Source organism: Tachyglossus aculeatus, chromosome 15, assembly GCF_015852505.1.
Source record: "Tachyglossus aculeatus isolate mTacAcu1 chromosome 15, mTacAcu1.pri, whole genome shotgun sequence".
NCBI lineage: Eukaryota > Metazoa > Chordata > Mammalia > Monotremata > Tachyglossidae > Tachyglossus > Tachyglossus aculeatus.
The window spans coordinates 26,821,102-26,845,069 of NC_052080.1; the positions used below are offsets into that span (position 1 = coordinate 26,821,102).

A 23,968-nucleotide genomic window follows, 5' to 3' on the forward strand; every position below is an offset into this window, starting at 1 on the left:
GGGACAACTTGATCACCTTGTATCCCCCCAGTGCTTATAACAGTGCTTTGCACATAGTAAGCGCTTAATAAAATGCTATTATTATTCTTCTCTGGGCCTCAGTGACCGCATCTGTAAAATGGGGCGTCTGAGCCCCACGTGGGACAACTTGATCACCTTGTATCCCCCCAGCGCTTAGAACAGTGCTTTGCACATAGCAAGCGCTTAATAAATGCTATTATTATTCTTCTCTGGGCCTCAGTGACTGCATCTGTAAAATGGGGCTTGTGAGCCCCATGTGGGACAACCTGATTACCTTATATCAACCCCAGCACTTATAACAGTGCTTTGCATATAGTATGCACTTAATAAACGCTATTATTCTTCTTCTCCGGGCCTCAGTGACCTCCTGTAGAATGGGGCTTATGAGCCTCACGTGGGACAACCTGATCACCTTGTATCCCCCCAGCACTTATAACAGTGCTTTGCATATAGTAAGTGCTTAATAAACGCTATTATTCTTCTTCTCTGGGCCTCAGTAACCTCCTCGGTAAAATGGGGCTTGCGAGCCCCACGTGGGACAACTTGATCACCTTTTATCAACCCCAGCGCTTATAACAGTGCTTTGCATATAGTATGCACTTAATTAATGCTATTATTCTTATACTCCGGGCCTCAGTGACCTCCTATGTAGAATGGGGCTTATGAGCCCCACGTGGGACAACTTGATCACCTTGTATCTCCCCAGTGCTTATAACAGTGCTTTGCACATAGTAAGTGCTTAATAAACGCTATTCTTCTTCTTCTCCAGGCCTCAGTAACCTCCTCTGTAAAATGGGGCTTGCGAGCCCCACGTGGGACAACTTGATCACCTTTTATCAACCCCAGCGCTTATAACAGTGCTTTGCATATAGTATGTGCTTAATAAATGTTATTCTTCTTTTCCGGGCCTCAGTGACCTCCTCTGTAAAGTGGGGCTTGTGAGCCCCACGTGGGCCAACCTTGTGTTCCCCCCCAGCACTTAGAACAGTGTGAGCCCGCTGTTGGGTAGGGACCGTCTCTATATGTTGCCAAGTTGTCCTTTCCAAGCGCTTAGTCCAGTGCTCTGCACACAGTAAGTGCTCAGTAAATACGATTGAATGACTGAATAAATGCTATTCTTCTTCTTCTCCGGGCCTCAGTGACCTCCTCTGTAAAATGGGGCTGGTGAGGCCCACGTGGGGCAACCTGATCACCTTGTATCCCCCCAGCGCTTATTACTAGTGCTCTGCACACAGTAAGCGCTCAATAAATACGATTGAATGACTGAATACATGCTATTCTTCTTCTTCTCCGGGCCTCAGTGACCTCCTCTGTAAAATGGGGCTTATGAGCCCCACGTGGGACAACCTGATCACCTTGTATCCCCCCAGCGCTTCTAACAGTGCTCTGCACACAGTAAGCGCTCAATAAATACGATTGAATGACTAAATAAATGCTATTCTTCTTCTTCTCCGGGCCTCAGTGACCTCCTCTGTAAAATGGGGCTGGTGAGCCGCACGTGGGGCAACCTGATCACCTTGTATTCCCCCAGGGCTTATAACAGTGCTCTGCACACAGTAAGTGCTCAGTAAATACGATTGAATGACTGAATAAATGCTATTCTTCTTCTTCTCCGGGCCTCAGTGACCTCCTCTGTAAAATGGGGCTGGTGAGGCCCACGTGGGGCAACCTGATCACCTTGTATCCCCCCAGCGCTTATAACAGTGCTCTGCACACAGTAAGCGCTCAATAAATATGACTGAATAGATGCTATTCTCCTTCTTCTCCGGGCCTCAGTGACCTCCTCTGTAAAATGGGGCTGGTGAGCCGCACGTGGGGCAACCTGATCACCTTGTATTCCCCCAGGCCTTATAACAGTGCTCTGCACACAGTAAGTGCTCAGTAAATACGATTGAATGACTGAATAAATGCTATTCTTCTTCTTCTCTGGGCCTCAGTGACCTCCTCTGTAAAATGGGGCTGGTGAGGCCCACGTGGGGCAACCTGATCACCTTGTATCCCCCCAGCGCTTATAACAGTGCTCTGCTCACAGTAAGTGCTCAGTAAATACGATTGAATGACTGAATAAATGCTATTCTTCTTCTTCTCCGGGCCTCAGTGACCTCCTCTGTAAAATGGGGCTGGTGAGGCCCACGTGGGGCAACCTGATCACCTTGTATCCCCCCAGCGCTTATAACAGTGCTCTGCACACAGTAAGCGCTCAATAAATATGACTGAATAGATGCTATTCTCCTTCTTCTCCGGGCCTCAGTGACCTCCTCTGTAAAATGGGGCTGGTGAGCCGCACGTGGGGCAACCTGATCACCTTGTATTCCCCCAGGCCTTATAACAGTGCTCTGCACACAGTAAGTGCTCAGTAAATACGATTGAATGACTGAATAAATGCTATTCTTCTTCTTCTCCGGGCCTCAGTGACCTCCTCTGTAAAATGGGGCTGGTGAGGCCCACGTGGGGCAACCTGATCACCTTGTATCCCCCCAGCGCTTATAACAGTGCTCTGCTCACAGTAAGTGCTCAGTAAATACGATTGAATGACTGAATAAATGCTATTCTTCTTCTTCTCCGGGCCTCAGTGACCTCCTCTGTAAAATGGGGCTTATGAGCCCCACGTGGGACAACCTGATCACCTTGTATCCCCCCAGCTTTTCTAACAGTGCTCTGCACACAGTAAGTGCTCAATAAATACGATTGAATGACTGAATAAATGCTATTCTCCTTCTTCTCCGGGACTCAGTGACCTCCTCTGTAAAATGGGGCTGGTGAGCCCCACGTGGGCCAACCTGATCACCTTGTATCCCCCCAGCGCTTATAACAGTGCTCTGCACACAGTAAGCGCTCAATAAATATGACTGAATAGATGCTATTCTCCTTCTTCTCCGGGCCTCAGTGACCTCCTCTGTAAAATGGGGCTGGTGAGCCCCACGTGGGGCAACCTGATCACCTTGTATCCCCCCAGCGCTTATTACTGGTGCTCTGCACACAGTAAGCGCTCAATAAATACGACTGAATGACCGAATACATGCTATTCTTCTTCTTCTCCAGGCCTCAGTGACCTCCTCTGTAAAATGGGGCTGGTGAGCCCCACGTGGGCCAACCTGATTACCTTTTCTCAACCCCAGAGGCTAGAACGGTGCTTGGCACCTAGTGAACGCCTAACCCATACCGTTATTTAGGATTCGGATTAGTTCTGGATGATGATTCCTCCCCGCCACCCCCCGCTGCCCCTTGGGCTGGGCCGCCAATGGGAAGGGGGGGGGATTGGCTTCCCGGGCCCGGGATTCCAGCTGGGGAGCTCCTCGGGGCCCCGCCCGCCCTCCCCGCCGCGGCGGCCGGCCAATGGGGAGGCGGAGGGGGGCCGGAGGGGCGCTCTGATTGGCTGAAGGGAGGGAGGGAGGGAGGGAAGGAGGGCAGGAGGGCGGGAAGGAGGGAAAGAGGGGCGGGGCCCGGCGCTTGAAGTTGGAGTGAAGGATCCAGCTGTGCGCGCTCTCCCTCCCGGCTCCGGCCTCGACGCCCCCGCTCGCCCCTCCCGGCTCGCCGGCCCTGCGGGGGTCCGGAGGGGGGGAGGAGGAGGAGGAGGAAGAAGAAGAGGAGGAGGAAGGGTCCGCCCCCCCCCACCCAGGATAACCCTGCCCCCACCCCCCGCTAAGGCCAAGCCGGGGTGATGCTCCACTCTTAGACCGGGCTCCTGTCCTTCGGGGCGAGGGGAGGAAGGGGAGCCCCCCATTCCCATCCCTATTCCCATCCCCATTCCCACTCCCATCCTCCCGGGCCTCTGTGCGGGCAGCGCAGACGGGCCCCCGGCCCCAATTGAGGAGGAGCCGTCCGGCCCGGGCCAGCCGAGTCGGGGGCCGCAGCCCCGGGCGGGCAGCATGCCCCTCGAGGCGCGGGGGCCCCGGCTGACCCGGTCCGGACGCCGGGGACCCCGTCGGGCCCCCTCGGCCGCTTGAGCCGCCCCCCCCCCCCCGCCCCACCCCGGGGATGGCGGAGAAGGATGGGGCCGAGGGGCCCGCGCAGGGTCGCACCTTCGTCCGGCTCAACGACCTGTCCGGGGCCGGGGGCCGGCCGGGCCCGGGCGACAGGGACGCGGGCAGCGCGGGCTCGGACGCCGAGGGGCTGCCCTATCCGGCCTTGGCGCCGGTGGTCTTCTTCTACCTGACCCAGGAGAGCCGCCCCAGGAGCTGGTGCCTTCGCATGGTCTGTAGCCCATATCCTTGCGGGGGGGCGGGGGGGCGCAGGGGACACTCAGGGCGGGTCACTTAGGGTGACAGGGGGACCGGGGGACACGGGAGGGGACAGGGGCGCCACCCCCATCCGCCTCGGGATCGGAACGGGAAGAGAGGGAGGGGAGCCGGGAGCAGGGGGCTCATTGAGGGGCTGGAGGCCTCCAGATGTGGGGTGGGGGGTGGGCGTCGCAGCCGTCCAGATGTGGGGGTCTGTGGCAGGGCCAGCGTCGGGAGTAGTCGGGCCCCCTGGGCGGTGGGGAAGGCGGAGGGTGATTCCTGGAGGAGCGGGGGGCTGCCGGGGGATCGGAAACGAGTCTCCTGCCCCTCACCCCCCTCCCACCCCCCTGCAAAGTTTGCGCAGGACTCCGGGACTCCAGCGGGCCCCCCCCCCGTCCCCGTCCCCTCCGTCCGACCGGTCGGTGCTTCCCCATCGCGGGGCAGAGGTTGGGGGGGGTCCCGGGCTCCCGCTTCTCCCCCGCCCCCGCTCCCCCCCCCCCCCCCCGTCTCTTGGAGTCACAACAAGGAGATTCCGCCGGCAGAGTCCGAAAATGAGAACAAGATGGGGACGAGGAAAAGGGAGGGAGAGAGGGAGGGAGGGGACGCGGGGCGGGGGAAGGGAGGCGGGGGCGCCCCCAAAGCGGGAATGGAGCCGCGGACGGGTCTGGGGGCGCAGCCCGGGGGGCTCGGCCAGCCCCGGGAGGGGGGCGGGACCCCCGAGGCGCCAAGCCGGCCCGCGCCCGCCGACCTGGGGGGGGGGGGGAGGGGGGGAGCCTGCAGCGGCCCCGGCGGGAGGGGCACTGGGTTGATCCGAGCGAGGCGCCCCCCTCCCCACGTTATGCAAACCCAGGGCCCCCTCCCCCCTGCTCGGGATCCTCTGACCTCCTTTAAAAGCGCAGCGGCGACAAGGGGGTGGGGGCCTTGGCGGGACCCACACAGCGTAGGGAGCCAGGCTGGGGATGCCAAGGAGGGGGAGAGAGACAGACAGACAGAGAGTGTGTGTGAGTGTGAGTGTGCAGCCCCCCTCCCCTCCCTCGAGGTTGCCCCGGTATTTTCCGCTCCGAATGGGGGAGGGGGCCCTGCCCCGGGGGGGTCTTCGAGAGTGAAAGTGAATTACATCCTGTCGTTTCCCTCTCACGTCCCCCCCACCCACCCCGACCCCCCACCGGCTGAGGATCTACAGGGAAGTCCCGCCCCCCACCTCTCGTTCTAATTCCCATCCAAAGAGCTTCGGTATAACGTTTTTGGGAGTCGGGGGGGGGGGGGGGGGAGGTGTCAGGGAGGGCGGGGCTTCGCCCTTCCCCTCCCCCCTCGCTATCATCTTCCTCCTCCCCCTGGCATCCCCCTCCCTCCTCACCCCATCTTTCTGTCCGTCCCGAGTGTCCCCCAGCGACCTTTCTCTTTCGCCCAGGCAGGGAGGGCAACGAAATCAGGCTAAATTCCTTAGGACCCCCGGCTTGGGGATTCAGGACGCTGTAGATCTTCTCTCCCCCCACTCCAGCTCCACCTCTGCATCTGTCTGCTCAGACCCCAAAGCTTCCTCCTCCCGAGCGCAGGAGCGCCTGAGTTGTCCGGCATTCCGGGCCCCTCCCCTCTCTTCTCCGGGCCCTGCCCCGGCTAAAACCCCTCACTGTGGCTCCCTTTCCCCGGGTTGGGGTTGGGGGTGGCCCCGGAGGGATGAAGAGTCCTAGGTGGGTTTGGATGCGGCTTCGTTCTGGGCCGAATCCCTTCCTGGGCCTCAGTTTCCTCCCAGCGAGATGAGAGTGGACGGTCCCTGAATGGGGCGGGGAACGGGCTGCTAAGAAGACCCCCCTCTCATCCTCAACTAGGGGTCTAGAGGAACCGCGCCCCCCGCCGCCGGCCCCCTGGCTTGCCGAGCCGGACGTACAAAGGATGGGGCCCCACTGAGATGCCCCCCACCCCCCAAACTGTGGCCCACCTGCCCCTCGGCACTCCCACGCTCCGCCCTGGGGAGCAGGCCGGGCCCTGCCTGGGTGGATGGAGGGGGGGTGCGGTGACAGGGAGCGAAGTGGCCCGGGTCTTGGGGTGGGGGGCTGGGTCCCCCCCTTCTCCTCCTCCTCTTCCTCCTCTTGGCTTTAAAGGGAACGTCTTTCTATTTCCAACTGGCAGCGCTCTGGCTGCTCGGAGGCTGGGAATTTCATCCCGCACTTGGCAAGTCTCTCCCTCTTTCCCTTACTGTGCATCCCCGCTCGGCCCCCTTCCCTCTTCTCCCCACTCCTTCTCCCTCCTCCTCCTCCCATCCTGGCGTTCCTGGGCGGTCGCCCAGCTGCCCCACCCCGCGCCCCTCCCCTGCTTCAGGGCCTGGCAGACGGGGGCCGCGGCGGAGCGTTTCCCCGACCCTTGGCTCCCTTTCTTTCCGGGGGCGGGGGGGATCCCTCCGTCCGTCCGTCCCCCCCAGCCGGTGCGTGCGGCTGGGCGGCGATGCGGGCCGGGGGGCAGGTCAGGGGCAGCCAACTAATAGCCCTTCCCCCTCCGCCCCCTCCAGTCACTGCGCCTGGGGCTTCGCGGGTCCCCGCCGGCCGAAGGGCATCCTGAGCACTCCCTCTCCAGCCTGCTGGGTCCCATCTGGAAGTTTGTGTAGGAGTCTTTCCAAGAGCGGGAGCCCAGCACAGCTTTTCCTCATTTAAAAATCCCAGGCTGGCATTTGAGGTCCGGGGAAGGGGGAGCTGGGGGGGGGGGGGACGCAAGGGGGCCGGAGGAGGGGCGGGGGGGGATGGGGAGCGTGCCAGGATCGGCAAGAGCCCTAATGGCTTCCAGAAGTGTGTGTGTGAATGTGTGTGTGAGACTGTGTGCGTCATTGTGCGTGTCTGGGGGGCGGGGGTGGGGGGCTGTCTGCAGGGCGACCGGCCCCTGGAGAGGCCCTGGCTGTCTGCGACCCCCCTCAGCTGTGGAAGCAGCCCCCCAGCCCCATTTTGGCCCCGCAGGGGAAGGGAGCTCCTGGCCACCTTCGGGCCTGGACCTCTTCAAAAGGGACAGGCACCTCCCGCTCTCCCTCTCCTGCCCTGCCTTTCCTCCTTTTTCTATGTCACTACCCAGCCTTGTGGACACACACATCCGTGGACACACGTACACAGGTATTGTCTCACCCTTCGCACACACCCGCAAGCACAGTCACTCACTCTCAATGTTACAGTCCGGGAAACCGAAGGCCTTGAACTTGAATCCCCTGAGCCTTAGCCCTGTGCTCTTTCCACTAGCCCCCACATCTTTGTGTGGAGCCTCGCTCTCTACGTCTTGTGTTTGTGGTGTGGGTGTGTCTGGATGTGTGTCTGCTGGATCTCTGGGGCCTTGTCTCTATGTCTCTGCTGCGTCTCTCATGTCGCTGGCCTTTGCTGCATCCCCTTTTCAATTCAGCGGGTAATCTCATTTCAGCCTGCACCCACACACCACGGGGAGGGGGCGAATGAGGTTGGGTCCAGGCAGGGGCTTCCCCTCTGCCACCCCCTGCCACCTTTGAACTCTGCACAGAAGAGCTCTGCTCTTCCACACTCCTGTCCCAAATCCCGGCTGTCCGGATGTCTTTCTTTTGGTCAGTTGTGCCCTTCTCCCGTCCCGGTTGGGGGCTGTGGGGAAGAGTCAGGGCAGGAGGAGGAGGAGGAGGTTCTCCCGGGCCTTCAGTGTTAACGCTCGGTGAGGAGTAATTCCAATTCCGAATTCCAGGTCAGAAGCTAAGTCGGGAAGGGTTCTGCCCCCTCTTCCCCCAACCCCCTCAGCCATGCAGCTGGATCTGGGGAAGCGGGAGCTAATGATGTCCCCCAGGGAGATAGGAATTGGGGAGGGGACGGGGAACCGCTCCCCGTTCCTTCCTCTTACCCTCTCCTTCTTCTTGTAAGCGGGGGTTGGGGGATTCCCTCTCCCCCTCCCCCCAAGCACCCCCTAGCCCCCACAGTTTCAGATCCTCTGGGGCTCAGCCTGGACGGTCGCCATGGTAACAGTGGTCATGTGACCGCACAGGTCTCTCCTGGTTGCCATAGCGACCTATCCCCGCGCTCGCTTGCGAATCTTCCCCCCCCCCAACCCGGTTGCTATGGGAATGAATCACATGGTTCTGCCGCCCCCCCCCCCCAACTTGTAACCTGTAAGACCTCCCTGTCTCTACCGTACCCTAGCCTAGGGACAACCGCACAGGGTCTGGATTTGGGGGTGAAGGGTTTTTAATCACCTTGACCACAGAGCCACACCGCCTGGTGACACATCCGCCCATCGCCATAGCAACAGAGGAACATCGCGTAGTGACACGCTCCCCTCCTTGCCAAATCTCATGGAAACCAACCCAGGGAGGTGGGGGAAGGGGTGGGGGGATAAGGTGGGGCGTCTGGGGCTGGTTGGCACCCAGGGCCCGAGACCAGACCTGGGGAAGAGGGGTGAGGCGAGTTGAGTAGGTGTCCCAGGAGGAGGGGCAGAATAAACAGGGGCTCTTCTGGGGGGCAAGGGAGTTGGGACGGCCCCTGGGGGCTTGAGGGACAGGGGGGTGAGCAGACCTCAGTGTCCGCCGTGTTTCCCTTCCCCTTTCCTCTTCCCTGTCCCCTTTCCCGTCTCTCTTCCTCCCTCTCCTTTCCCTCCCTTTCCCCCTTCCTCCGCCCTTTCCTTCGGCCCGGCCAGCCCGGCGGCCTCCGTGACTCACGCCACACCCCTCGGGGTTTCATTCATGGAAACTGCCGGGGTCAATAAATGCCACCTGCAAGCGGCTTATTTTAGTTGCAGTTGGAGGGGGATGAGATGGAGGGAGGAGAGAGGGGGCGACTCACTTCTTTCCTGGCCCCCCTCACACCTGCCCGGCCCCGTTCATACCTGCTCACACCTATGGGTTCACAAGTGGGGTGCATAGGGAGATGCCAGGGCCACCTCCTCCCAGCCCCTCAGCAACTCCTCCTCCTTTGCCTTGTCAGGGCAATTTATTTATCCGACCCCCGCCCTGAGGATGGGTGGGGCGGGTAGCTGGGTGGGAGGTATTAGGGGGTTGGCACCCAGTTCCCAGTAGATGGGCTAGACTGCGATTGAGGATCTGGTTTCGTCAGGGAAGGGGGCTGGTGGGGGGAGGAAGCGATGTTGAGCAATGTGGTGGGGGGAAGGTCATTTAGGGGATTGGTGGGGGGTGGGCAGTCCCTTTAACTCCATGGAATGGGCTCCCACTCTTCCCCTTCATTCATTCGTATTAAGCATTTACTGTGTGCAGAGCACGGTACTATGCGCTTGGAAGCTCATTGTGGGCAGGGATTGTTACTCTTTATTGTTGCATTATACTTTCCCAAGTGCTTAGCACAGTGCTCTGAGCACAGTAAATGTTTAATAAATACGGTTGAATGAACGAACAAAAGTGCAATACAACAATAAACAGTGATGTTCCCTGCTACAGTGTACAGTGATCTCTTAGATGGTGAGCCCCTTGAGAACCAGGGATCTTTCATCCATATGCTTTTTCCCTAGGGCTAACCCTCTGAATAAATAAGACCATTACTACTGCTCTGACTGACCTGGGGCCAGGGATTCATTCCCCTGTGACCTCTCCACCCGGCCCTGGGTGGAGAAGCAGCTGCGGGTGGGCCTGGGTTGGCACTGGGGCCGGGCGAGGGAATGGGATCGATGGGTGATGAGTGTGGTGGGACGGCTGTCTCCGGGTTGGGAATTTTTATCATTATCATTATTATTATTATTAGGGTCTAAGACAACTTGTAAAAAGGAAGGCCCAGATGGGATCCAGCGCCGATCTCCCCCTTCCCCAAGCGTCACCATTCCTCCCACAGCTGGCCTCATGGTGAACCAAACTGTGTCCTCTGCCCAGAGGCAAAAGAAGTCTCTAAGTTTCTCCACATCGGAAATCTCTTTTAATGGGTCACCCACGCCACCTTCCCCAGCACGCTCGGAGCCAGGGACCGCCCCCCTGCCCGGCCCCTGGATCGGAGCCTCCCCGGTTCCATCAACATCTCCACATCATCATCGGTGCTCAGTGGGGATCTGATGTGTGCACTGCACTGAGTGCTTGTGTGTTCAAGGCGCTGGACCGGGCCTCTTCTGTGGGCCGAGTACTGTACTGGGTGTCTCCTGCACTCATGGTGCTGTATTGGGCATCTGCTATGGGCAGGGAGCTGAACAGGGTGCAGAGCTCTACGTTAGATGTCTACTGTGAGGGTGGAGTGCAGGCCTGGACACATGAAAGCATAGCTTTCAAGTAGAAAACCCCATCTGATCCTGCCCTCGGGGGCTTCTCTTTGGATCAGGGTAGGGCTTGGGTCCTGGGGGAGTGGGGAGTGGGGCCTCCTCCTCACCTCAACAATCTCTTGGGACCCCGGCTTTCATGCAGGAAATGGGAGGGATAGCGATAGCGGGGAGAGCAGAGGGTCTGAGGAGAGGGTTAAGGCGCAGAAGATTAGAGAATTTGGCTGGTTGAGCTAAGAGAAGAAATGGAAGGGGAAGAAGGGAGGCAGAGGGCCAGGGTGAGCACGACCTTGGGGAGAAAGAGAAGGGGCTGACTTTGCAGCAGGAGAGATTCGATACTTGCTATCAGGAAGAACTTCCTGGCCAGAAGCAGTGTGAAACTGGAATTGGGTGGTGTCTCAAACTCCCTGGCTGTGTAGGAGTATAATGTGGGAGGAGAACCGACCTCTCTCTGCCTCCTTGACTTTTCTCAGCACGAGGGAAACTAAGGAGGATGGTCGGTGGAGAGGTTAAAAGGGTGGCCAAGGACAGGAGATGGTCAGTAGGAGTCAGAAAGGGGACGGGGTGGTCAGTGGGAGGTCATGAGGGGTTAATGGGAGGTGAGGGGGATCAAGAAAGGGAGGCAGCGGTTAGGGATGAGGAGGGGTCAGCTTGGGTCACTGCAGTTGGTTTTCCTTGACCTCTCCCTCACCTGGTTTGAGCGGGTCAGCATGTTGGTCATCCTGCTGAACTGTGTGACCCTGGGCATGTTCCAGCCATGCGAGGACATCGCCTGTGACTCCCAGCGCTGCCGGATCCTGCAGGTTCCTTGTCTGGCCAGGGAAGGGGGTTGGGGAAGAGGGAGGTGTCCCGCCAGGTCCCCAGGGGATGATATCGGTCCCCTCCCCATCTCCCTCCTCCAGTGTTTCCATCTCCCCTCAATGCTCCTCGCCTCCAGCCCCCACACCCACCCTGAGACCGCTCCCATTTCCAGGCCCCAAACTCCCTCCCCACCTGCCCCTCCCACTTCCAGACCCCCAAACCCACCTGCCCTCTCCCAGGCCCCCAAACCCCTTCTCATCTGCTCCTCCCCCTTCCAGGCCTCAATCCCCTTCTCCCCTCCCCATCCTTCTCCCAGCCCCCCAGCCCCCTCCTCAGTCACTCCGTCCTCTTTCAGGCCCTCAAACCCCTTCCTCTCCAAGACCCCCCAGCCCCTCCTCCCACTGCTTCACGGCCCCCAAGCCCTCCCGCCCCCTCCCCTGAAGAATCAGTCCTGGATCCCCACTCTTCCAGGGCTTCGACGACTTTATCTTCGCTTTCTTCGCCGTGGAGATGATCGTGAAGATGGTCGCCCTGGGGATCTTCGGGAAGAAGTGTTACCTGGGCGATACCTGGAACCGACTGGACTTTTTCATCGTCATCGCAGGGTGCGGAGGGGTCGGGGGGTGGGCACGGGGAGGTGGAGAGGGGTGTCAAGGGGGCTGGGCAAGGAGCCCCTAATGGGAGTCGGGACTTTTCAGAAGGGCAAGAGCCAGGTTGATTCCCGCTCTCTGTCTACCCATGGCGACTCCGGCTTCGTCTCTGCCCCTTAAATTGAACTGCCATAGGGTCATAGCCAAATGTTACCCTTTTTTTCCCCTCTCTCCACCCGCCCTCCGTTCCCCTTCTCTCCCCCATTTCTCTTCCTCCTTCTCTTCTCTTTCCCACCCTCTCTCCGCCTTCCCCGCCCCCTATACTGAGGACTTGGCTGTCCTGGGCGCTCAGTCCCTATGTGTGTGTTTGTGTCCCCGCCTCCCCCCCACACACACACCCTCCTTACCCCTATCGTCGTCCTGCCATCTTCACTCTGCTTCTCGCTAAGTGATTTTTCCCTCTGCGTGGAGCCGGAGCGGTTCCCATCTGGGTCCCGTCACATTTGATTCGGATAATGTGGGGCAGGGGTGCTGCTGGAAGCAGCTTGGACTCGTAGCAGGAGCAAGCATTTGGGAGTCAGAGGACCTCGGTTCTGATCCCGGCGTCGTCACTTGTCTGTTATGTGACCCTGAGCAAATCATTTAATTTCTCTGTGCCTCAGTTATCTCATCTGGAGCATGGGGATTAATAATAATAATAATAGTAATTGTGGTATTTGTTAAGCACTGTGCTAAGCGGGTGGATACAAGTAACTCGAGTTGGACACAGTCCCAGTTCCCTGAGGAGCTCAGTCTCAATCCCCATTTTACACATGAGGTAACTGAAATACAGTAAAGTGACTTGCCCAAGCTCACGCAGCAGACAAGTGGCGGAGACGGGATTAAGACTGTGAGCCCCAAGTGGGACAGGGACTGATTAGCTGATTACCTTGTATCTTCCCCAGCGCTTAGAACAGTGCTTGGCCCATAGTAGGTGCTTGACAAATACCATAGTTTTTATGAGTAGTAGTAGACTGGGCCCCTTTGTAGCAAGAAAGCAGGAGCGGGGAAGGGGCAGAGAGAGTCAAGGCTGTGGTCGGGCGAGGCTCGCCAACAGGAAGGGAGGGGGTATTCGGACTCGAGAAGGCCAAGATCCCACCCGCTTCCGTTTCTTTAGAAGATTGTCGCATATGTGCTCCTAGCTTTCCTTATCTGTAGGCGGTAGGTGATGAGGCAGCTTGGCCGCATGCGGATCTGGGAGCTGGAGGACTTGGGGGTTCTCGTCCCCCTCCACTGGCCCGCTTTGTGACCTTGGGGAAGTCACTTCACCTTTCTGGGCCTCAAATTCCTCTTCTACGAAATGGGGGTAGAGGTCCCCGACTCTCTCCACCGCCGTGAGGATGGGATGCCGTCAACCGGGAGGCGCGCGGGTGGCAGACCCTAGGCGCGAGACTGGTGGCATCCTTAGGCGCCTTGTCCCCGTGCCCATCTCCGACGGCGGCAGTCCGCCCGGGCCCTCCGTGCCTCAGGCGAGGCCTGGCTCGCCGTTTGTGTCACAGCTCGGACTCCCCTCTGTCCCCATAGGATGCTGGAGTACTCACTGGACCTGCAGAATGTCAGCCTCTCCGCCGTGAGGACCGTCCGGGTGCTCCGGCCCCTCCGAGCCATCAACCGTGTGCCCAGTGAGACCCTCTCCCTCCCCAGCCCCTCCGCCTGGCTGGGAGACGGGATGCCCATGAGAGTCCCCTCCTTCCTCTCGGCTTCCCCCCCTGGGACTTGGAGGTCTCGTCCATCTCTCGTGGAGAGACCCGACTCCCCGTCTCTGCCCTGGAGGCCGAGGCTCCTCCGAGCAGTGCCCCTACCCCTAGCCTCCCGCCCGGCCTCGGTCTATCGTGGGGACACAGGGAGGTTAAACCTGGCCAGGTGGACCAGAGTGGAGCTGAGGAGGACAATTAGGAGTGGGCTAATCGCTGGGGCTTTGGGACTTAACTGATGGGTCCAGAGGGAGACCTCTCCCCACTTCACACGGGCTCGGGGCCCTCTCCCGCCCCCTCCCCTTTCGTTTTCCTGGTCCTGCGCGAGCTCTCGGGGTTTTTCCCAGATCTGGGGGGGCCTCCCGACCTCTAGTTATCCGCCCCGGGTCACCGCAGCTGCAGCCGCAGCTCCATTATCTAAATTAAACAGCCGCGGTGGCGGCGGCACCGGGCAAACACGGGCCAAAGCCACCTTGGCAGCCCCATTACCCCGCAGCCCCGACTGCAGGGTCTCTGCGCGTGTCTCTCCGTGTGTGTTTCTATAGAAATGTGGGTGAAGTGGGGGCTCGCGAACAGCATGTCTACCACTTTGTGCGTTCTTCAGTGTGGACCAGTGTCTGTGTACCCGTGTGTTTGGAAGCGTGTGCGCCTATGTGTTACAGTGGAGTATGTTACAGTAGTTCCCGTGTGTCATTTATAATACACCCCCCCCCCCTCGCTCCCCCGCTTTGTTGACGGATGGGTGACTGTATCCGCCGCTGTCTAACCGCGGGTGTAATTCCCTTAATGCGTTTGCAAATCTAGGATGATTGATCTGTGCTCGCACGCCGTCGCGGCCCCGGCAGGAGGGACACAGAGGGGGTTGGGGTTGGGGGGGTGAGGCCGATGGGCGAAGGCGGGGAGTCGGGCTGGATGGGTCAGGCCTTTGGAAGTGTCTTGTGCATGGGGAGGGGAAGCCGGAGCGGGACGAGAGACCTGCCGTGGGGTCAGGGCGGGTTCCATCCCAAAATAGCTGCAGCGAGTCTGGTCGGGTTATGGAAACAAAACGCAGACACGGCCAGCCCTGACCCGCGGGGGCCTGGCCCAGAGGGATGCGGGGGCGGCGAGCGCCAGGTGAAGCGGCTTTGACACGAGGAAGAATCGATCATTGCCAGATCCTGGGGTGGGGGGCTTCCGCTCTGACTGGGAGATGGAGGGGAGGCCGGCCAGGCTAAATGGAACATGCGAGAGGAGGACACAAGGTTACTGGAGAGGGCGGGGAGGGGTATCTGATGTTTTCTACCTCAGTTTCCCTAGTGCAGCAGCCCTCTCCCCCATCCCCTCGATTCCCCCGGCCCCCTCCCAAGGGACACCTCCCTCAGTACTACCCCCCGCAGGCATGAGGATCCTGGTCACCCTGCTGCTGGACACGCTGCCCATGCTGGGGAACGTCCTGCTTCTCTGCTTCTTTGTCTTCTTCATCTTCGGCATCGTGGGCGTCCAGCTGTGGGCCGGGCTGCTGCGGAACCGCTGTTTCCTGCCCGAAAACTTCAGCCTGTGAGTCCGGGGGTCTGGCCGGGGGTGGGGGGTGGTGGGGGCTTGGCTGCTGCTGCCTCCTCCCTGAAAACCTCAGGGTGAGGTGGGGAGGCAGGGTCGAAATCTTGGCTGGGAGACCAGCAGGCCGGGGTCCTTGGCCCAGGAGGAAGATGAAGGAGTCTGGAGGAGTTGTGCGCTCCGGTAGGCCTTGTGGTGAAGCCAACTGATCCTGGGGTTCAGATCAGGGTCGTGGCCTGGTCTCTTGGCCTCCTCCTCCTCCTCTTGTTCCTGGCTCCGTGATCCCCAGCCTGGCTTGCCGGGGCCGGATCGTTTTCCTCCTGACCCCCGCCCCTTTCCCAGGCCGCTGACCGTGGACCTCGAGCGGTACTACCAGACGGAGAACGAGGACGAGAGCCCCTTCATCTGCTCGCAGCCGCGGGAAAACGGCATGCGGTCGTGCCGCAGCGTCCCCCTGCTCCGCGAGGAGGGGCTCCCCTGCAGCCTGGACCTGGGAGCTTACAACAGGTCCACCAACACCACCTGCGTCAACTGGAACCAGTACTACACCAACTGCTCCGCGGGCGAGCACAATCCCTTCAAGGGCGCCATCAACTTCGACAACATCGGCTACGCCTGGATCGCCATCTTCCAGGTGCGGCGGGGTGATCCCGGGACTCGGGATCCTAGGCATCTAGGCCCCCCCAGTGCCTTAGCTCCACCGAGGCACCTAGGCTTCCGATTCCCCGGCCCCTCCCGGCCCTCCAGCCTCTTCGAACCTGGGCTCCCGGCTTCCCAAACCCCCTGATCTCCCGGGTGTAGGCAGGGAGGTGAGACCCTGGCTTGGCTGGGGCAGTCATTCATATTTATTGAGTGCTTACTGTGCAGAGCAAGGTACTGAGTGCCAGTCAGTCATATTTATTGAGCGCTTACTTTGTTCAGAGCATGGTATTGAGCGCTGGGGAGCCTACAGTACAGCAATATAATAGACACATTCCCTGCCCACGAAGAGTTTATCATGTAGAGGGACTCAGTTTACACCTCACCCCCGCCGTCGAGGACCCGGAGGATCGGTTTGCGTCGGAGGTTGGGAAGCGAGGACTGAACAACGAGGGTCAGGGAGAGGTTGAGTCGGCCTCTGCTTCCCGCAGGTCATCACCCTTGAAGGGTGGGTGGACATCATGTACTTCGTAATGGATGCTCACTCGTTCTACAACTTCATCTACTTCATCCTCCTCATCATCGTGAGTGGCTGACCTTTCGGGGGTAGGGTTGGGAAGGGGTCCCCGAGGGCTAGGGGTGTTTGAGGAGGAGGCCGTCCCCAACCTCTCCCGCCGCGTGGCCGAGGCGGGGGTTTGGCCGGTGGCTTGGGCCAGGACGGGGAGGTGGGATTGCCCCCATTCCGTTAACAAGGAGACTGAGAGATCGAGCAGACTCTGCGCCCTCATCTCCCGGGCCTAGGAAGAACTCTGTCCCTACGAGGCCCTGATGGGAATAGAAGGAGGGAAACTGAGGCACTGGGAAGTTGGGAGGAGGCACACTTCCGGGTGATACATCAGAACCAACATGAGAAGTCAGGGTCCCTGCTGATCCTCCCCAGATCGATGGCTCACCTCTGTGGTCTTGCGGGACCAACAAGGGCCATTCGGTCAGTCAATCGTATATTATTGAGCTCATACTGTGTGCAGAGCACTGTACTAAGCACTGTATAGCAAGAAACAGACACATTCCCAGCCCAGAACGAGCTTACAATCCAGAGGGAAGTAGAAATAGCACGGCCTGGTGGAAGGAGCGCGGGCCTGGGAATCAGAGGAGCTGGGTTCTAATCCCGGCTCTGCCGATTGCTTGCTGTGTGACCTTGGGCAAGTCTCTTCACTTCTCTGTGCCTGCATCCTCAATTTTGAAAGAGGGATTCCTGATCTTTCCCTCTTACTTAGACTGTGAACGCCTGAGGGACATGGACTCTGTCTGATCATAACTACCTCAGCGCTTAGAACAGTGTTTAACATAACCTAAGCACTTAGATGCCATAAAAAGAATCCTCAGGGAAGCAGTGTTGCCTAGTGGAAAGCACCCAGGGCTGGGAGCCAGGAAACCGGAATTATTGCCCCAGCTTTGCCGCTGGCCTGCCGTGGGGCCTTAGGCAAGTCACTGAACCCCTCTGAGCCTCCGTTTTCCCATCTGTAGAATGGGGATGAGACCCACGCTCTTAGATGGGGACTGCGCCCAGTGAGATGCTCTCACATCTAACTGGGCTCTTAGGAGCGCTCGATCACTAGGGTAATAGCGGTGACCGAGGGCGGGGAAAGGGATCGCCGGTGCCCAGCTGTGCCCTTTCCTCGGCCGGGCAGGTGGGCTCCTTTTTTATGATCAACTTGTGCCTGGTGGTCATCGCCACTCAGTTCTCGGAGACGAAGCAGCGCGAGAGCCAGCTGATGAAGGAGCAGCGGGCGCGCTTCCTGTCCAACGCCAGCACCCTCGCCAGCTTCTCGGAGCCGGGCAGCTGCTACGAGGAGCTGCTCAAGTACGTGGTCTACGTGCTGCGCAAGGGCGCGCGGAGGCTGGCCGAGGTCTCCCGGCTGCTGGCCAGCCCCGGGGGCCGGCCGGGCCCCGAGAGCCCCGCCGGCAAGGAGCGGGCCGGCCGGCGGGAGAGGCGGAGGCGGCGGCGCCGGCCCCAGGCCTCAGTCCACCACCTGATCCACCACCACCACCATCACCACCATCACTACCACCTGGGCACCGGAAGTCCGCGGGCCAGTCCCGAGCTGGGCGATGTGGAGCCTGATCCCGGCTGTCTGATGCTCCCGGCGGCCCCGAGCGCCCCGGCCCCGCCGGCCCACCAGCCCGGGGGTAGCGCCGAGTCGGTGCACAGCGTCTATCACGCCGACTGTCACTTCGAGCCGGTGCGCTGCTCGGCCTCCGGTCCGGGCCCCGAGGGGCCCGGTGGAGTTCTGGCTGTGAGCGTGGCCGGGGGGAAGGTGTACCCTACGGTCCACCCGGGCCCCTCTCCCGAGGAGCTGAAGGAAAAGTTGCTGGGAGAAGCGGCCGCCGGCCCAGGGCCCACCACCCTCACCAACCTCAACATCCCGCCCGGCTCCTACGGCAGCGTGTACAAACTGCTGGACCCCCATGGCATCGGTGAGGGGCGGGGGGGAGGAGGGAGCGCTTGCAGGGTGGAGGGCAAGGGGCCTGGGGGCATACAGAGGTCTCACGGAGATGCGTCACAGAGCTCCCCGGGGGTGGTTGGGGCGGTTAAGGGCACTTGCGAGGTGCCACGTGGGCCGTGAAGGTGGCGCCAAGGGGATGGGGAGAAAGGAGGCATGCCTAGGTTGCGCCATGTGCTCAATGGAAAGAGCCCAGTCTTGAGAGTCAGAGGTCATGGGTTTAAATCCCGGCCCCGCCACTTGTCAGCTGTGTGACTTTGGGCAAGTCACTTTACTTCTCTGTGCCTCAGTCACCACATCTGGGAAATGGGGATTAAGACTGTGAGCCCCACGCGGGACAACCTGATCACCTTGTATCCTCCCCAGCGCTTCGAACAGTGCTTTGCACGTAGTAAGCGCTTAACAAATGCCATCATTATTATTATGTGGTTCATTAGGGCCGGGGAAGGGCCAAGATGGGGAAGGGGAGGGGGTGTGTGTCTGCCTCTTTGGGTCTCCGAACCAAAAAGTCCCATCTCCACCAAGTGGGGCTCTCCTCTCCAACCCCTCCCCACAACCCGGGATGTCTCTCAGCCAGTCCCGCAATTCCGTAAGCAAAACTGGCAGGAACAGTTGATTCCACAGGGTCAATTTTAACATCCGATTTCCCCGAGCGCACACATGCAAACCTGCCTTGAATTTCCTCTGATCAAAGGAGGGAGAGGGGATGCTGAAATGCCAGGCTTTCCTGCTGAAGCCCAGGAGAGCTTCCGCTTGGGAGTGACACCAATGGGATCCTCCCAGTTGCACTGGGGCATGGATTAGGGGGACAGAACTGGATCAGGGAATTGTCTCTCTATTGATGAATTGTACTTTCCAAGTGCTTAGTACACTACTCTGCACACAGTGAGTGCTCACTAAAGACGACTGCATGAATGGATGAATGAATCGGGAAACTGAGGGTTCAGTCGACAGGAGGTGCGGGCCCCAGGATGCTCTAGATCTCTGTTCTGATTCGCTGAGCCCTCCTTGCAACTTTCTCATTTCCCCTTCCAGACTCCTGCCACAGTTCCTGTCGCCAGGCTGGCCACGGCAACCGAGTACCAAGCGGCCCCTGCGGCCCCTGCAGCCCCGACAACTGCCCCTACTGTGCCCAGGCCCTGTCCGGCGAGGCCGAGTTCACTGACGGGGACTCGGACAGCGACGGGGTCTATGAGTTCAGCCAGGACCCCCAGGCCGGGGACGGGCGGGGCCGACCCCGGGCCCAGAGGCCCAGCCGGCCGCTGGCTCTGTGGGCGCTTGTGTGCGAGACTTTCCGGAAAATTGTGGACAGCAAGTATTTTGGGCGCGGGATCATGATCGCCATCCTGGTCAACACCTTGAGCATGGGAGTCGAGTACCACGAACAGGTAAGAAAGGATTGGCCTCTCCTGGTGACTACTCGCTCTCAGAGCCTGGCAGGCCCGGTTAATTAATAACTGGTATGTGTTAAATGCTTACTAGGTGTCAAGCGCTGTTCTAAACGCTGGGGTAGATACAAGCTAATCAGGTTGGACACAGTCCCTGTCCCACGTGGGATTCACAGCCTTAATCTCCATTTAACGGATGAGATAACTGAGGCACGGATAAGTGAAGCGACATGCCCAAGGTCGCACAGCAGATAAATGGCAGAGCTGGGACTTGAACCCAGGTCCTTCTGACTCCCAAGCTTGTGCTCTACCCACTAGGCCGAGGAATGGGGTTTGGGGTGATGGGTTTCAAGTGCCAGGATGGCGCGGTCCAGGGCTGGGGAGAGCAGTGGTCCTGCCACCCGAGCTAGGTTCCCCTGGGTGCAGAGTCAGAGCCGTGGGGTGGAGGGCCATGCCCGCCCTCCTGTCGGAATCCATTGGTTGTTTGAAAGGAAGCGAGGGAGCCCAGAGAACAACTTCTCCATTAAACCCACTTGTTTGTCAGACTGAGGAGGAAACAAAAGGTTCTTCTGCCCAGGCCTGCGATAAGGGTGGGGATCCCAGGGACCTCCCATTTCTCTCACACAAGCCCCTCCTCTCCCTCTCCCTTCTTCCTCGTGCTCCTTTTCCTTCTTTTCCCTCGTCTTTCCACCTTCTCCTGAGGAAGACAGCCGGATGGACCTACCCCAGGGGGTTGTGGAACACTGGCAAGTGAGCAAGGGCCTGCTCTTTGCAGGTGGGGAAACTGAGTCATTCGTTCATTCAATTGTATTTATTGAGCGCTTACTGTGTGCGGAGCACTGTACTAAGCACTTGGGCAGTACAAGTCGGTAACATATAGAGACGGTCCCTTCCCAACCCGAGAAAGGGAAGCAGCCAGCTCATGCAGGGCGATAACAGCTACTTTTATTCAGAGCTGGGAAGGACCTTCAAGGTCACTGCAGCTGACCTTGCAGCGAATCGAGATTGGAGGCCATAGCCCTGGTGTCTGTGTGGCCCGGGGCCAGAGGATGAAGACTGGTGCGTGGTTGAGGGGCCTGGGGTCAGGGGTCAGTTGGAGAGGCTGGCCCGGCGGGGAAGGGGCTATGAGGGAGAATGACATCTCTGGGGGTGGGGAGGAGGAGAAACCGAGGAGGGGAAGGATCCCTCTGGCTCCTCATCCCAAAGGGCCCACCACAGTGTCCGCAGGCTGGTTCTGATTGGGACGTCTTTGCATAGGAGTTGCGTTTCTCATTTACAGTTTGTGGGAAAAGAGAATTCCCATCCGCAACTCATGCCAGGCAGGGCCAGACTCGCCCAGTGGCTGGCTCCCCCTAACCTTCCCCCCACACCCCTCCCTCTGAGCTTGCCACAGCTGGACGGGCCCCGCCAGGCCCCTTCCCCTCTGGGGAGCCCCCCAGACCTGAGGGCCTGGCCGGGAGGGTTCTCACGGCCCGGCAGGCAGCCCGCTCTCGGGAGACTTTTGGGAACACAGTGTGCGCGGACGTCGGCGGGGGCAAATCCCAGATTGGAAACAGCAGCTGGAGCTGGAAGTGAAAGGGGGAGGTGTTTGGGTGCCTGGGAACGGGCCGGAGATGGGAGACAGACTGGCCACTGGGGACAGGGGCAAAGCCCCAAAAGGCATCTGAACACCTCTCCTCGTGCCTCTGTGTGCTAGGGAGGTGGAGGAGGGTGATGGTGGGTTTTGTTTGCGGTGGGGGAGGTTGTGCTTGTGTGTTTACGTGCCTGGAGTCCAACCCAAACCTAATGCTGACCACCTCTGGAAGGCACAGGCCAGAGGAAGGAAGTTGGGGTGCTTGATGACAGAGACCCTGGAAAGGGGCCCTGTATTCCCCCCCATTCTGTTCCTCATCCCATTTCCAAAGCCACGTTCCCGACCTTGAATCTTTGTTGTCCAGAGCTTGGGCCCAGGACAGAAGGGGAGTTGGAAGCCTCACACACACCCAGGTTTCTGCACCTGGGGCTGCGTGGGTAGGGAGCTTTAGGGGAACTCAGCCTGGGTGAGCTTGTGGGTGATGGTGTGGACTTGGGGACCCACTGGTGTCTGTGACGCCCAGGAAGTGTGAAAGGAGGGGTTGGCTTTTCAGCACAGGGAAAGAGGGAGCGGAAGAGGTCGGTAAGGGGAAATCTAGGAAAGACCATTGTGGAAGCCAGGTGTGATTCATTGACACTAGCTCTGGGTGGGCAATGGGATCAAAGTCCCCAGGTTCCCAACTGTGGGAGGGGGGGATGAAGTTATGTCTCCCCTCCTCCCCAGCTGTCTCAGCTGGATTCCAGCTTCGCTAATCCCAGGTCTCTAACCACCGGACCTGAGAGTTTCCTAGCGGGGCTGGAAAGACACAAAGAGTCGGTCACTTCCAGGCCCCTTCTTGTATACTCCCTCCTCCGCCTCTGTCCCCAGTTGAAAACATGTCACCGGTGGGGTCTCCCCTGGAGAACCTTGCAAGAAGTTGGAAACTTTGCATACTTTCCTGGGATCAGGGCCGGGGGACTCCCAAGACCCATTTTTTTGTTTGTTTTGATTTTAATTCATTCATTCATTCAATCGTATTTATTGAGCATTTACTGTGTGCAGAGCACTGTACTAAGCGCTTGGGAAGTACAAGTTGGCAACACATAGAGATGGTCCCTACTCAACAACGGGCTCACAGTCTAGAAGGGGGAGACAGACAACAAAACAAAACATGTGGACGGGTGTCAAAATCGTCAGAACAAATAGAATTAAAGTTATATGCACATCATTAACAAAATAAACAGAATAGTTAATATGTACAAGTAAAATAAATAAAGTAATAAATCTGTACAAATATATATAAGTGCTGTGGGGAGGGGTATTTGTTAAGCCCCCACTCTGTGCCAGGCAGTGTACTAAGCTCTGGGGTAGATTCAAGCTAATCAGGTTAGACGCAGTCCAGTCCATATCATCATCATCAGTCGTATTTATTGAGCGCTTCCTATGTGCAGAGCACTGTACTAAGCGCTTGGGAAGTACAAACTGGCAACATATAGAGACAGTCCCTACCCAACAGTGGGCTCACAGTCTAAAAGCCCATATCCCACATGGGCTCACGGTCTTAATCCCCATTTTACAGAGAAGGTAACTGAGTCACATAGAAGTTGCCCAAGGTCACTTAGCACACACTTGGTGGAGCCGATCCTCTGACTTTTAGGCCCTTGCTCTACACTGGGCTACACTGCTGCTGCTTCTCCCGTTGGTAAAGAAGCAAGAGCAGAAAGCTGGTCTTTTCTCTTCTTCCTGCGCCTCCCTGATTTTTCCCTTCACCGGTGGAGCGTGGGCCTCTGCTCTGGGCTGGGAAGATGGAGATAGGGAAGAGTGGGAGGTGGGCGCCCATAATCGATTCAGGGGGCCGAGTGGGTTTGGCCAGGTTTGGGGGATGCCACCGGCTGTATCCCTGCCCTCTAACGCGCACCCCCTTGATAAATCCTTAAAAAGTTGATCCAGCTCAGTCTCCGGGAGTCTCCCAGTGCGAGGTGGCTGGGCGTCTTGGGACCAATTTCAATGCTACTGCCTCCGAGGCCGTTCTTAAACTGCAAAGCCTCCACTCCCAGGGGCAGGAGCGCAGGGACCTGAGGACCAGAGAGGTTGAGGGAGTTTCTGAAGGTCACAGAGTAGGGTGGGGAGGTTGAAGATGAGGCTGGACAGGGCCAGGTTGGGGCAATTGGCCTTCTCCCACCTCCTGGGAAGGTAGCTCAGCTTCTCCCATCCCTCTCTGGGAGGGGAGCCCAGACCACCCGGGCTTGGCCCTCGTCGGGCGGTGGGCGATCACAGGGCTAAGCAAATCCTGGAAAGGCAGGGGAGGGGGTGGCGGGAGCTGGGCAGCCAGACAGACCCACGGACCGAGGAGGGGCCTGGCATGCTGACAGGCTGAGAGACAGGCAGACTGATAAACCGGCAGGCTGACAGGTTGAGAGACAGGCAGACTGATAAACCGGCGGGCTGAGTGGGCCGTGGGCCCCCGGGCCGGGTCGGAGGCCCGTTCCTCTTCCAGAGCCGGAGATGATCAGTGATGGTGTCAGAATGTGTCTGGATGGTTTCTATTTATACGCCAGTGAGCGGGCCGATCCAGGGAAGGCGGGGCGGGGGAAGGCAGCCGATGGGGTCGTCAGAGAATGGGCTTAATTGTGGTGGTCTTCTGTGGAGGCCCTGGCCCCCTCTATTTCTTCCTGCGACCTTCTCAGGCATCTAGAGAGAAGTGTGTGTTTAGCCGTGGGTGGTGCTTATCTGGTGCCTGATGGGAGGGGGCAGGGGCCATGGGATTGGCGGACCCTCAGTAGTGATATAAGGTACACTCGAGCGGTTGA

The 23,968-nt window shown here is 59.1% G+C and overlaps 1 protein-coding gene across 1 annotated transcript in view; it reads left to right on the plus strand.

The window, feature by feature from the left end:
- The first annotated feature begins 3,999 nt into the window (after positions 1 to 3,999).
- The window catches only part of CACNA1G (calcium voltage-gated channel subunit alpha1 G), a 61,142-nt gene continuing 41,173 nt past the window's right edge, over positions 4,000 to 23,968 (plus strand). The window contains 9 exon segments of the mRNA XM_038756986.1: positions 4,000 to 4,226; positions 11,110 to 11,221; positions 11,691 to 11,824; positions 13,373 to 13,470; positions 14,919 to 15,078; positions 15,418 to 15,709; positions 16,206 to 16,298; positions 17,406 to 18,192; positions 19,254 to 19,606. Coding sequence (XP_038612914.1) covers positions 4,000 to 4,226; positions 11,110 to 11,221; positions 11,691 to 11,824; positions 13,373 to 13,470; positions 14,919 to 15,078; positions 15,418 to 15,709; positions 16,206 to 16,298; positions 17,406 to 18,192; positions 19,254 to 19,606 — 2,256 coding nt within the window.